At 35.4% G+C, this 13441-nt stretch overlaps 1 protein-coding gene across 1 annotated transcript in view; it reads right to left on the reverse strand.

Annotated features, from left to right (window-relative positions):
• Nucleotides 1–220: 220 nt before the first annotated feature.
• Gpr158 (G protein-coupled receptor 158) overlaps nt 221–13441 on the reverse strand; it is a 412097-nt gene continuing 398876 nt past the window's right edge. Inside the window, exons 8-11 of the mRNA XM_005386897.1 lie at nt 13007–13145; nt 8976–9081; nt 5498–5644; nt 221–4661 (exon numbers count right to left, since the gene is read on the reverse strand). Coding sequence (XP_005386954.1) covers nt 3186–4661; nt 5498–5644; nt 8976–9081; nt 13007–13145 — 1868 coding nt within the window. The 3' untranslated portion in view covers nt 221–3185. The remainder of the gene's footprint in view (nt 4662–5497; nt 5645–8975; nt 9082–13006; nt 13146–13441) is intronic.

Below are 13441 nucleotides of genomic sequence, written 5' to 3' on the forward strand. Positions count from 1 at the left end.
TAAATCCAAAGCAGTAGTCCTAACAGGTTTTATTTGAAACAAATGATTATCTGTATGTTTGGGATTACGTTTGGCTAACCTCTTACTTCTGAAGATGGGTAATAAGAAGATATATGTGCATAAGGATAACAAAGCTAAAGATTTATGTGAAACCTCCTAAGGAGGACTGAATAAAATAACTCGATTTCTGGTAGATGAACAACTCACACATCACTACAGATCACTTTCATATAAATATGTTTTATTGCAGAGAAGTTACAATTATTTACATGCTGCCACACGTCACAACAGAAATTTACCAAATATTTCATGGTGGGATGCTGTAGGTTTCAGATAATAGTTTCAGAAGAACCACAGGTTAAGTGAAGAGACTTACAGCTTTGTTGACTCTACAACTCTCGGTTGCTAAATGCTAGAAGTCAAAAGGCAGTGTTTACTCAGTCCTACCTGTCATCACTTGCATGCAGAAACCTAGGAAGCAAATACAAGAGAACTGTCAAGTTTCAAATCCGTATTGCCACCGAAGTTTACAATGGGTTGAGTTAGGATTCATATCATAAAGCATTTAATTCTTGCATAAAATATACAGTTCTATTAAGATGGATATAAATCTACCTATTTATAAACCCTGGCTCAAAAACAAGGACAGGATGCAGCCTGCACATGCATTGGGAAGGACAACCTAGCAAATGTTTGCAAGACCTTAATAGTGTTTAGTTACTTTCTTGTTATCAGCTTGGGATAATAACCTCCAGAATTGTACATTCTGACTTCTCTTGGTGATAAGTACTGGCAATGAAACTCTAGGAAAGACCCTAGTCATTCTCACCGATTTATGCTGGTGGAGAATAATCTATGGACTGTAGAATGTTGCTAAGGTATAATTTGGCAATTCTTCTATAAGTCACATCCCTATCAGGATCATCCTGAAGTGCAATAAAATTCACTGATGCTTGACTGTTGAATTCTGAAAAGTGAATCAAGTGCTAACAGCTCTCAGACATAAGTGAAACAAGTGTGTGGATCTAGGAACTCTAAACTAAATTCACAAATATACCTAAAGTAGTATTCTAAGGTCACCAAGTGGATAGGCCTCGACTGTAAAGGAAGGGATGGCAGAAAGAAATGAAGGCAACACTTGTAAATAGAATTTCTATAGCTTTTCAAACCTACCCCACCAACCTGAGAAATGCATAGGGCAAGCAAATGGGTGAGGAAGATTTATACACAGCTTTGCAAAATGGCGAAGTGTTCGCTTACTCCTGAAGAAAAATCACTGAGAAAACTGTTGGATGATGGATATGCAGAATTTTGTTTTTACCTTTGACTGGGAATAATATTCTCTAAGAATAGCCTCGTATCCACATTCTGACTCCTTTTGTCCATCTTTAACCATCCTAGCATGTTCTCCTCACTGCTCATGAAACAAAAGAACAGTTATTTAGGCTGGAAATGCCCTGGAAAAATAGGCAATTGATACTGCAGTATTGAGAGTGAGAAAAATGGAAGTCTGGGCTCTATCTTTTAAAGCAGTACATCTTTAAATAAAATGAGACTTAGGTTAGAAATCTCACTGCATGATCACACCAGTAGGGCTAGGTCAGCAGTTTAGGATTTTCATGCCAAGAGATCAGCGTGGAATGCAATAAGTTTTATGAGATATGCTTCGAGGGCTATTTTGCCTTGCAAATAAATCTTTCCCTTTACATTTTGAGTAAAGTGGCTTGCAATAACATTTTGCAAGACTTATAAGTTTTCCAGTGCTTGGGAGAATGAAGAACCCACGCCACCTTATAGGCTTTCAGTAAATTAGGTTATAAAACCTCTTTGGGATTTGAGCCCAGCAAACTCTACCTCTAGTTGAAGCAATGAATAAAAGTTTATGAGAATAAATAGCTTAAGGTAATTTAAAATATCATATTTTCAGTATACATAATAAAAATATATCCATACAATGATCTTGATGCTATCATTATTTTTTTCTCTTTTAAAAAAATAATCCCTTGAAAGTGCTATTAGGAGCTACCTTTCTGTCTTCATTTTGAAAGGCAAATTTTCTGGATCTGTAGTAGTGCTATAATTCTGTCATTCCTAGAGTCTTCCCCTTCCAATGGTAATGTACAGTATATTTTTCTCACTCTTAGCTTTTTCCTTAGGAAATGCTGCTAAGTATGAAATACTGAAAGAGTTCAAAGGGACGATTGGAATGATCTATCTTTTACTTTGAACAAACAATGGATAAGTTGTCCTTAACTTATTGAGACACATGACTAAGTAGGACCACTTAATCTCCAGTAGTAATAAAGCCTCTGAGTCCTAACAAGAAGTGCAAAACAAGAAACTCAACTGGTATAAAAACCCTAATTAAGACAGTATAACAAACTATGGTGTGAAATGATGGGTCAAATTCAAATTCACAATATATAAACCACAGCCCAAACTAAAAGTTTTTTATCATAACAGTGATGGCTTCCTAAGCCAGAGAAAGCTTACTATACTTCAAGGACCAACTGAAGTTGATAGATAGCAGGTTTTCTGTAAGTTGCAAAAACAATCGAGTAGCTACAGATTGCATAAATGAGTTGTGTCACATGATATCAAAGTTATTTGCAAAAATTATACAATCTGGAATGCTTGGATATGAGACACAATAGTACACTGGAACATAAGAAAGTGAGGGCTACCATTAATAAAAAAGATACTTTTGAGGATGCATTAAATTAGTGCTGTCAAGGTTAAATAGGTAAAGTAAGTTCTTTTCAGTCAGGGACTTGGAACTTCAGTCATGTATACCTATCCCTCTTTCTTCTTTGTAAAACATCATGTCTTTTGTGTCTCCTGGCTTGTGTTTCTTTGGATCTTCAAAGCCCCATGGATAAAAATCGATCAGAGGCAAACATTGAGGGTGATTCCCCTTAAACACGCAGAATCGGAATATTTTCCCTGTGCTGCCTGGGGTGTGACTTTCTTGGCCGAAGTCTGACTTCTGCACTGTGATAGCATTCACATGCATTCTGGCCCTCTCCAGACCATGACTTCAACCTTTCTTCACTGTCAGACCTCACTTAAATGATGAAATACCTTGGGGAGCTTTTGATTTTTAGATTTCCTGTTGTATTTTGAATTTGGCATTTCCTTCTTTTTTCTTCCTGGGGATACTATTCTCTAAAGGTGTCCCAGACCTCTTATTTCTGAGGCCCTGCTGTCTTATTTGCATTTAAAGCAGAAGAGACAGGTAAAGCTACACTTCTTTCAGCATTTGGTTGTTCTGGGGTCTCAAACTCCCAAGGACACACCTCAGCACGTGATATTAAAGGTTGTTGGAAATTATTACTAGAGCTGTAGGAGCCAGGAACATTTTCCACAGAAGGTAATGTCTTTGATTCCTGGTCTCCCATTGGGTTGAGATTTTCATTCTCTACTTTTGATGCTACGATTTTGGGGGGTAGTTCTTCATATTGCCCAGTACTCATATTAGCTGTATAATGTGGACCTGCATTCTCGTCTTTGGCTCTCCCTGGGAGGACTGGAGTTTTCAAAACCAAATGCTTCTCATCTTCAAATAGGGACTGACCTTGGTTCTCCCAAGGGCAGACTTCAGCCTTATCTATGCCCTTCTGATTGGACTGCTGACATCCTTCAGCTGCCTTAGGCTTGTGGTGAGATTTCTCCTTTAAGGAAAACGTTGGGTTTTTCTCCATTTCAGAAGCTGCAATAGATACGTGTTTTTGAGATTTTGATTCTGAAGGCACAGGACCAGGCGTCAGGTCATACATCTCCCAAGGGCACACTTCCCCAATATCAAAGTTGTCCTTCATCCGGGTGGTGCCTGGGCTCAGGTCAGTGTTGGCAGTGGCAGGGTTGACCCTTTGTTGCTTCATAATCCCAGATTTCTGAGGCTTCCTTGGCTCCTCCACAGGATTGGAGTTTTGTGGTGCATAATCTTTTGTCTCTGTGTTGTCTGAATTCGAGCGCTTCCTGTTGGGCTCTCTATCTTTCAGCAGAGCTCTCTGGGGTTTAGCACGCTCTTCTGCACTGGCAGCTTGGGTTTTCCCAGCTAACCCAAGAGTCTTCTCCTTGGCGCTTGCTATGACACTCAGAGACTTTTGTAACATAGAGGTTCGTGGGTGCCCGGGTTTCTTCTCAGAGCTGAGGTTGTGAGCGCTTGCTGACTTACACACCAAAGGCACGGACTCCGTGGACTCGGCCTCGCTGTCCTCTTTAAGCTTTTGCACCAGTTTTTTACTTGAAAGGGATTCCAGTGTGGAATTTTCAGTAGCCTCCTCCTCCTGGCTTTCTGTTGGTAGGCTACTGGACTCTTCGGTTTGATCTCTCACGTGGTCATAAGTGCTGTGGGATTTCTTGAGTGAAAAGACTCGATTTTTTAGGGACTCTTCCTTGGGTCTCCCGGTGTTTCCTGAAGACTCTGGGGGGTTCTTCCTGATGAGGGCTGTGCTTTTGGTTGTGCTATGGTCTGCAAGGTCTTTGTCCTCTTTGGAGCACTGCCTGCTGACAGTCTCTGGGATCTCAGTGATGCGCCTCATGATGGAACGGCCTAAGCCCTTCTTTGAGCACCGCTTTTTCTGGAGGTGGGGATTATTTGTGATCATCTTCTTCCTTTTATATATTTCTAATTGGGCATAAAGTTTCTTCAGCTCATCCTGCCAGAACAAAAGCAAATTCAAAAAGGTGTATAACTGCATGTTTTAGCCAGATAATATTAATGAATAGTATTCGAATCCAATAAGCAGAAGTTCTATAGTTTTTCTTAACATCTGCCTACATCAGTGTTTTCCTTATGCTTATTTTCTAATTATTCTATGTTTGAACGTTAAGACATGAACTGATGCATTCCACTCTTGCTTCATGAGGCAAGGACTGAACTTTCAACTTGCTTGGACCATACTGAGACAGAACCATAAAATATACAGAGACTATTGACTGTTGGTGAAACATAACCCCACACAGTGTCAGAAGTGTCATGTAATCATTGATGAAGTTATACCTGATGTTGAGTTAGGTTTAGAACAACAGTTCCTAGACTACTAAAATGCATCTTTTGTCTTTATGTGCTTGTATGCTGTTATGGATTATTTTAAAAGATCTGCTTCTTAGTTCACAGGTATATCCTTCCTTTCTATTAGCAAAATGCCATAAACTCATATTATGCAACTTGTAAAACCAGTTCATCATTATGAACATCAATCAAGATTATCAATACATTAATCAAGACTATCAGATTGGCCCAGGTTATTGTAAGAGCTGAAATATCTTCTGCATTTTGCTTTGTATCATCATTATACATTTCAGCACTGGATTAACTCAGGGTTGATATCTTCAGGTCACACACAAACGTGCATTCTCTTTCTTAATGCATGTTCACAAAACACAAGTCCTTTTACACCCACACACCCACACACATACACACACACACATGCCTGTATTGATACCCGAGTGGGCCTAATCTGAACTGGAAAAGCAGATACACAGGCATTACCCGAATGTCTTCTGGATCCAAACTGTGCTCACTCCAGGCTGAATTGATACTGCTGTTCAGATAGGATCCAGACCGGCCCATATCTAGCTCATCCTCATAAGCCTCTGTAGCAATATCATCCCGTGGATTATTGCTTGAATGTGAAAACTGCAAGAGATATTTAATATGAGCCATAGGCATTCCCCCATTGTAAGATACAGCTTAATAATTTTCTAAAGATTCTAGTGTTAACATCATTTCACCAGACACCATCCAATGGTTCGCACTGTCTTTCTGTGCTGCGCACTAGAGCTCATAGGAGGGCAATATTTGGACTTTTCCCTCTTTGACTCCACATTTCACCCTTGTTTCTTTTCCAGGATTCCACCATTATCTTCCACTGCAGCACTATTCTTCCATGAGGTGTTTGTGTTTTGAAAATAAAAACATACAGAAAAACCTCAAGAAATGCTCTCCAAGAGGAGCACGTTAGACCTGCAGGCATTTGAGGGATTTTTTTCTTAGAAGTGGTGTCTATCTTGTGTCATCATTTCACTTCACGTTGGTGAAGATGCAATTCATCTGTGGGCACAAGTAATCCTGCTGACAGGAATGTGCTATTCAGGCTCTGACATATAGCTCTAAAAATGTTAGTTTCAAAAATCAGTGAACAGAATATATGACCAGTCTCAGTCTCAAGTCTGTCAGTGAGATTTTGAACAAGACCTGGGACCCCTCTGGAGTGCAGAGGTCTTCTCTGCCTATGAGCTGGACGATGTCAATGCAAGGATGGAAAGAATCTCTGAAATAACAGACTTCTTCTCAAGCTCTTCCTTACTCTCAAGCTCTGCTTCCTTCCACACATTTTTATTATTTTCTTATGATCTTTTTTATATATGCTGTGGAAGCGAGCACTCTTGTGGTCTTTTGAATCACTTTGTTTTGTGTGCTCTTCTTTATTCTGTTTATTTATTTATTTTTAAAATTTTTTTTCTGGTACTGGGGATTGAACTCACGACCTTGCAATTGTTGGGCAGGCACTGTGCCGCTGAGCTAAATCCCCAGCCCCTCTATTCTGTTTAAAGTGGAGAAATCAGGAAATGAATTGATAAATGATGGAAAACAAGGAGAATCAAAAGAATCTAGTTGCATTTTAAACAATATGCAAACCAAATCTATGAAAATTGAGGCAATAACTTAGAGGACATGGATTCTCTTCTAGTTTAGGGTTAACTCAATTACTATTTTTTTAATTAAGCGAAAAATTTTTTGATGCTATAAGATGTTTTAGTGTCAGCTTCTACTGTAGAATTGAGCTTGCCAGGTGAATATGTATATGGAATAATATGTGAAACAGAAATTTTCTATATAAGTAATAATGTATGTTTTGTAATTAGCACTGACTCAAAAAGCACAAAATCTGTAAATCTTTCTTTCTCTCTACCATCTACATCAGTGAGAGCTACTGGTGTTATGAACTTAAAGCTACAAATGATATGATAAAGTAAGAAAATCTCATGTGCTACTAGTTAAACAATCTGGAGGTCACTGTTAATAATGGAATTAGTTTTCTTGGGAAAAATCTTAGCGATAACCATGAGCTAAAGAAACAGAGTCTAGGGCTCAGGATGTAGCTAGTGGTAGAATATATGCTTAAGAATATGGGTTGGATCCCCAGAAGCACAAAACAAATCAAACAACAGAAAAAATTGTGTACTAGATATTTACTTTCTGCTATATTATTTTTCCCTAAGGCTTTGTCCAAAATACTATTTTAAATATTTATCTTCTTTATCTCAGCAGTTGCCCTATCCTATCTTCTGAACATAAGTAGCACAAGACCACAAATTTTTGTCTGCTCATTACTCATGTTCTAAAGATATACAATAGTGTCTAGCAAAGCCCCTCAATAATATTTGTATAGACTTTCATTGAAATATAATGCAAGTACCATTCAGTGTTTGTTAGTATATTTACAAGGTTATGCAACCATGACCACTACTTAATTTCAGAATATTTTCCCACCTGAAAGAGAAACCTCACACTCATTAACTATCATTTTAATTCCTTTTCCCCTCTATGGCAGCCACTAATCTACTTTCTGTCTCCATAGATTTGCTTCTGCTGGGTATTTCACAAAACAGGAATTATACATTATATGGCCTTTTATTTCTGGGTTTTTCATTTGGCATAATGTTGTTAAGGTTTGTCCAATTACAGTATTTATCAGTATTTCATTCCTTGTAATTGACAAATAATAACCCATTGTATGACTATATCATATTTAGTTATGAATTTATAAGTTAATGAACATTCAGTTATTTTTACTTTTGATTATTATAAATAATGTTGCTCTGTGCATTCATGTGCAAGGTTTTTGTATGTTTTAAATTCTCTTTGGAACTGCACATTTTAAATTCTCTTTGGAACTCAATAAAAATTTATTGAATGAAGACTTTGAGTATCCATATATCTAATGAATCAATTATACAACGTTTTTAAATACTTAAGACAAATTGTTATATTAAGCTATGAAAATTCTGGCTCATTAATGTAATTCAATTAAGGGATAAAATAGGTATTTTGTTTATTTATAAATGTTTGTCCTTTTCAATCAGGCTGAATCTCAACATTTCATTTTCCTGTGAAAGTTGAGTTGAAGCCTGGAGTGAAAGAAAAGAAATCACAACTCTTGGTGCAACAATGTTAACGCTATGCTGTGTGGCACTAGTGAGACGTATACTGTTCTAATCCTATGTTCTATACATAAAAGAGGCAGATATTGATAATGCTCTAATTCATGTAATATGTTTTTTTCCCCAAACTCCAATACTATTAATTTGTATTCCAAGCAACTTTACTGCTATTATGTCATAGAGGGAAAACTGAAACTTAGACCAAGTCTTGCCTATTATAGTACACAGCTACTTTATGGTAAAGGGTGAGTTTAACTCTCTGTTTTTGGAGTCCTGGTCCATTCTTCTCCACTTCATTAAGCTGCCTTGATAAGTTCTTGTGAGAAGCAATCAGTATTGGTATTCTTCTTTACCTAATATTGTGATTGTTTATTTCTACTTATATAAGTCCACTTTGAATGTTTTAAACACAGGACTTCTTGGACTATGATAAACAGAAGGACACTTAGAACAGTATTTTTTAAAATCGACCTTGAGTTTATACCTATAGTGAATGCCATTCTGAAGCCATAACTGAAACCTACATAGATATCAAAATATGTGGAAGAGGACTGAAACAGATCATGGATTTTACTATAAATTAAGGAATTTAATATTATTTAAGATAAAATAATAAATAACCACCCCCCAACAAAGACAAAAACAATCAGTTTCCTCAGGGAGGAGTTTTAAAATTTTTTAAAATGTCAGGCAAACTTTCACACTTTCTTTGCCTATATTACCCAATTGTTTTAAAGGAAAAACAATTCTATGCTCTTTCAAAACAATTGTCTTGCAATAAAAATAGAAAACTGGAAGAATACCTTTGGAATCAAAAGCAGCCCAGTGGTGACTGTCACAGTCAAATGAGTGTGTGCAAAATAGAGCATCAACATCCAGTCAGACTGAAGTCTTGCAGCAAGAACAAATCTGAAATGAAAATCACCTAAGTTAGCAATTCAAGATCAAGCGTTTTTACTTAAAACACTAGGCTATCTGGAATTTCTTTTCTTCAGTGAATTGTGCAAAAGAAACAAACGTGTGTTTCTACAGCATATCTTTTCATCATACAAGAATAATGGTTTAAATAACTTTCCTTGCATTCCTAAGAAATGAATGCTGTTATGACATTAACAGTCAGAAAGTATAAACACATAAAATGTACTGGAGTTCCAACGATTACTGATATGTATGTAAACTGATTCTGGAAAACAAAGACTGAATTGACATTAACTAAAATGAAGACAATTTTATATACATAGTGGTTAGAGGCCAAATTTGGATTATAAGTCACATCCAAATAAATCTTGACTCTAATATTCTTTATTTAAAAGCATTAATTAAAATTAAGAAAAAAAGAATGATGATCCCAGAAGTTTAAATGCTAAATAATATCATGGATATAATTATATGCTAATGGTTTGTAAGTTGTATGTTTTGAAATAAAAATTTTAGTGGTTTAAAATTATCAAATTGTCTTAAGTAATTTAAAATGTAATATTTACAATTTTAGCTTACTGAGCAACTTGTAAAGCTGTGTTCCAAGTTGGGGAGAAATAATTCAGCACCAACACTTACTCTAGTAATTTTGGACTAGTTTCTGGTAAATCAGTAGGTGAATGTACAAACCAAAGCTCTGTTTTAAAAACTTAACCTTATGAAGAAACTAAGAGTAGTTTTTATAAAGGTCTTTTTTAGCAATTATATCCTTTAGTTTTTTCCAATTTACCATTTATTCATAAGCTACAAATGAGATTTTTTTGCATTTTGAATTAGAGAATTAGAATTTTAGTTGAATTAGAATTTTAGTTGGATAGATTTAAAAAGTTAAGAGCCTAAGAAAATGTCCATGACATCCTAATCATGAACAAATATACATGAATGTCTAAAAGAGAAACATACTGATTTTATACCTGTATTATACTATATTTATGATGATTTTGCTAAATATATGGTATTAATTTTAAAACAAAACTATCATCAAGGAGATTTGTCCCTAGTTTTCACAGCTCTTGTCCTTTGAGCATTAAGCTAAAAAGGAAGCTCAGGCATTACCCAAAATAGTTACTTTCCCATGTTACTGGAAATGCAAACAAAATAGACTTGTAACATATACACAAATTCTGAATGCTTATATCTCAGGCATATCATTAAAAAGGCTTTTCTGATGGAAGAGTGGTGGCATATGCCTGTAATTCCAGCTACTTGGGAGGCTGAGACAGGAGAATTGCAAGTTTGAACACAACCTCAGCAACTTAGTGAGGCCTTGTCTCAAAATAGAAGAGGGCTAAGAATGTAGCTAGGTGTGAAGGTCTTGGGTTCAGTCCCAGTATCATACACACACACACACACACACACACACACGCACACGTGCACATGGCTTTCATAGATTACCATCTTCTCTAACTCCTCTGTGAGACTCATAGTCTTATACAGGCCTGTATGCCTGGAATATGACTTAACGTTCACTTGGTTCTGAGATGTGATGCTTTTAACATAGTCTGTTTTCCTAGGTCATATGAGTTCTTTTTAAGCATTATAATGGGATCATCATACTCAGTAATAAGTTAAAGTCTTTGAGGCATATAAGCAATAAAGAAAGAGAGTCCTCCTTTAATGGCTGAGTTCTGTTCCTGCTGCTAAGTTTTTAAATGAATTGAATCACTAAATGAGGAGTTGTATATAGCACATAAATTACAATATTCAGAACAAAGAAATGGTTACAGGAAACTCCAACTTGATGACTTTGCTTTTATTTGTATAACTCATATGAAGCACTGTGATGTATAACAGAATATAAAAATAGAGTACAGTACAATCAGGAAAAACTACATTACTATATAAACAAGGTATACTATACAAAAAAAAAGACATTGAGACTCTATAAACAAGATGTACACAAATATACAGGAAAAAGGTCTTAAGTCTGAGTGGCAGGTTCTTAAGTCCAAATAGTCCTTAAACAGGTAGGCTATTATCAAAGAATATATATCCTGGAAAAATTACGTAATCCTAATAGGTTAGAGTCTTTGTAAGTACTAGAAAAGACAGTTATATCAATGGAGATGAATTTATAGCCTATGAGCATTTTCATGTACTCGGAATGCCTATCCCAAAATGTCAATACTTGTGAACTGAAAGCTAGCCATGCATACCTAGACGAAAGAATGATTCATATATTTTTAGGTAAAACAGTGAGTCTAACAAAAATACCTTTGACATATACCGACATTAGTTAATGTCAAATTAATCAGCTTTAAATTACTGCCAGATTTTTTAAAAATTGTGGTTTTGACCAGAAATGTCTTGAGAAAAACTGGATTTTGCAGTAGTTTTAAATCTACATTTGAAAAAAAAGAGTATTCCGACTCCTAAAATATTAGGACTGGGAAAACTCATGTTTAAGGCCCCTTCCGTCTCTCTTAGACAGAAGCTATCTCTCAACAAATTCTTCCTACTCTTGAAAAATAAATAAATAAACAAAAAGTAGGACTAAAAGCTGGGAGCATAGAAATATTTGAAAACTGAGACTAAAAATAAAGCAGATTGTTTAAAATTTTGCACTTTCCCAAATGTTTGCTTTATGCTTAATGCTAAAAACAAGTAAAAGATTAGAACAGACTGGGAAACAGGCCTTCTATGTATTTACATATTTAGACTTAATGTTTTGATACTAGTTTTTTGTGTGTATAATCTGTCAGTTTGGTGAGAATGAAAGTAAATCCATAAATAGTGTGTAATATGTTCTAATTTATATAAATGTGTATATGCACATATCATTTTATATTTTTATTAAACAAGAAAAGTATACTATATTTACAAGAAATACCTTTTCTCCTGTTGGAAGTCTTATTCAATATTAGTTCACTCAAGAAAAAAGTTTGTAAAATTGATCCAGTTCATTTAAATTATTAAATGTTATTATTAAATGTTATTGCTTTTTACTCTTGGACTTTATAAATATTGGGACCATGACATATATAGGTTAAATCAATCTATAAATAAGACATTTTGCATATTTGTAATTTTTTAATAACTATTGTCTATTGCTTGGTTCTCATTGAATCCCCCCAAATCAGTGTCCTGCCCATTTACTATGTTAATTTATAATTTAATCCCTCTGTCCTTTATGGCCATATGAATGCTATAAAACACAATCTATCATAAATATATGTACAAAATATTTAAAGGCAATATACTAATATGTTAATAATATCTATCTTTGTGTGGTCTGATCATGGGGGTTGAGCTTTTTCTTTATTATTTCTCTGTAATGACCACGTATTGCCTTACTACTAAAGTTTTAAAATTCATTTAAGATTTAGTTTTTTTTGCTTATTTCTGAAAGGACCTGGACTAGTTTGAGTTTGAAATCCGATGAAAAAAAAGCAGATTTAATGAAGAAAATGGAGCAGAGTAGATCTAAAGTACAAAAGGATATTTGTGCTACCGCTTTGAATAGGTTTAACCTGAAAGTATGAGTCAGTACAGTAAACATGAATAAAAATGGTTATCTATGTATGCTTTACGTGTATTTTTATATCTTTATAACATACTGTGTCACATAAAATAATATCTCATGATACCCCGTAAGTACTTTAATGTCATACAGAAAGAACAATGAGACAATCTTCAAAATAAATAAGACAAAATCCAACACATCAGAGAGAACTAAGAACAACAAAATTTTAAAAATCTACTCAGTTGCGATTTCTATAGCAAATTAGTCAACTTACAAAACACTACCCTTCCTAAGCTTTTCCGGTATGTATCTTATCCAATTTTGCTATTTAAATTAAACTGCATCTTATCAGAAAAGCAAAGCAGCTGTGTACGAGCTCCGTAGATGACTTACCTAATTGTATGGAATATAGCAGAGATAATGAGCTCATTGTGGACAGCCACGGCCATGTAGCGGGGCTCATGAAAGGCTGACGGGACTGTCCGCACTGCATAGCAGAGATAAACACCCCACAAGAGGAATAAAAATTCAGCTGTGAGAAGAACAAGCAAACAGCTTTCCATTAGTCTCATATCTGAAGAAAACAATTAAATTGAAGTTATTTAGCACACATTTTGTCTGTTACAGAAACATCAGTTTAGTTAGAAATAGATGCTAACATAGTCTCATTCACATATAAATACAGATGTCATGTATTTATTTCTAAACTTTATTTGGTGTATAGGTTTTTTTTTTTTTTTGGTTTTTCTTCGGTACCAGGAACCGAACTCACGACCTTGTGCTTGCCAGGCAGGCGCTTTGCCACTGAGCTAAATCCCCAGCCCTGTG

This window comes from Chinchilla lanigera, unplaced genomic scaffold (assembly GCF_000276665.1).
Source record: "Chinchilla lanigera isolate Chin_1 unplaced genomic scaffold, ChiLan1.0 scaffold00028, whole genome shotgun sequence".
Taxonomy (NCBI): domain Eukaryota; kingdom Metazoa; phylum Chordata; class Mammalia; order Rodentia; family Chinchillidae; genus Chinchilla; species Chinchilla lanigera.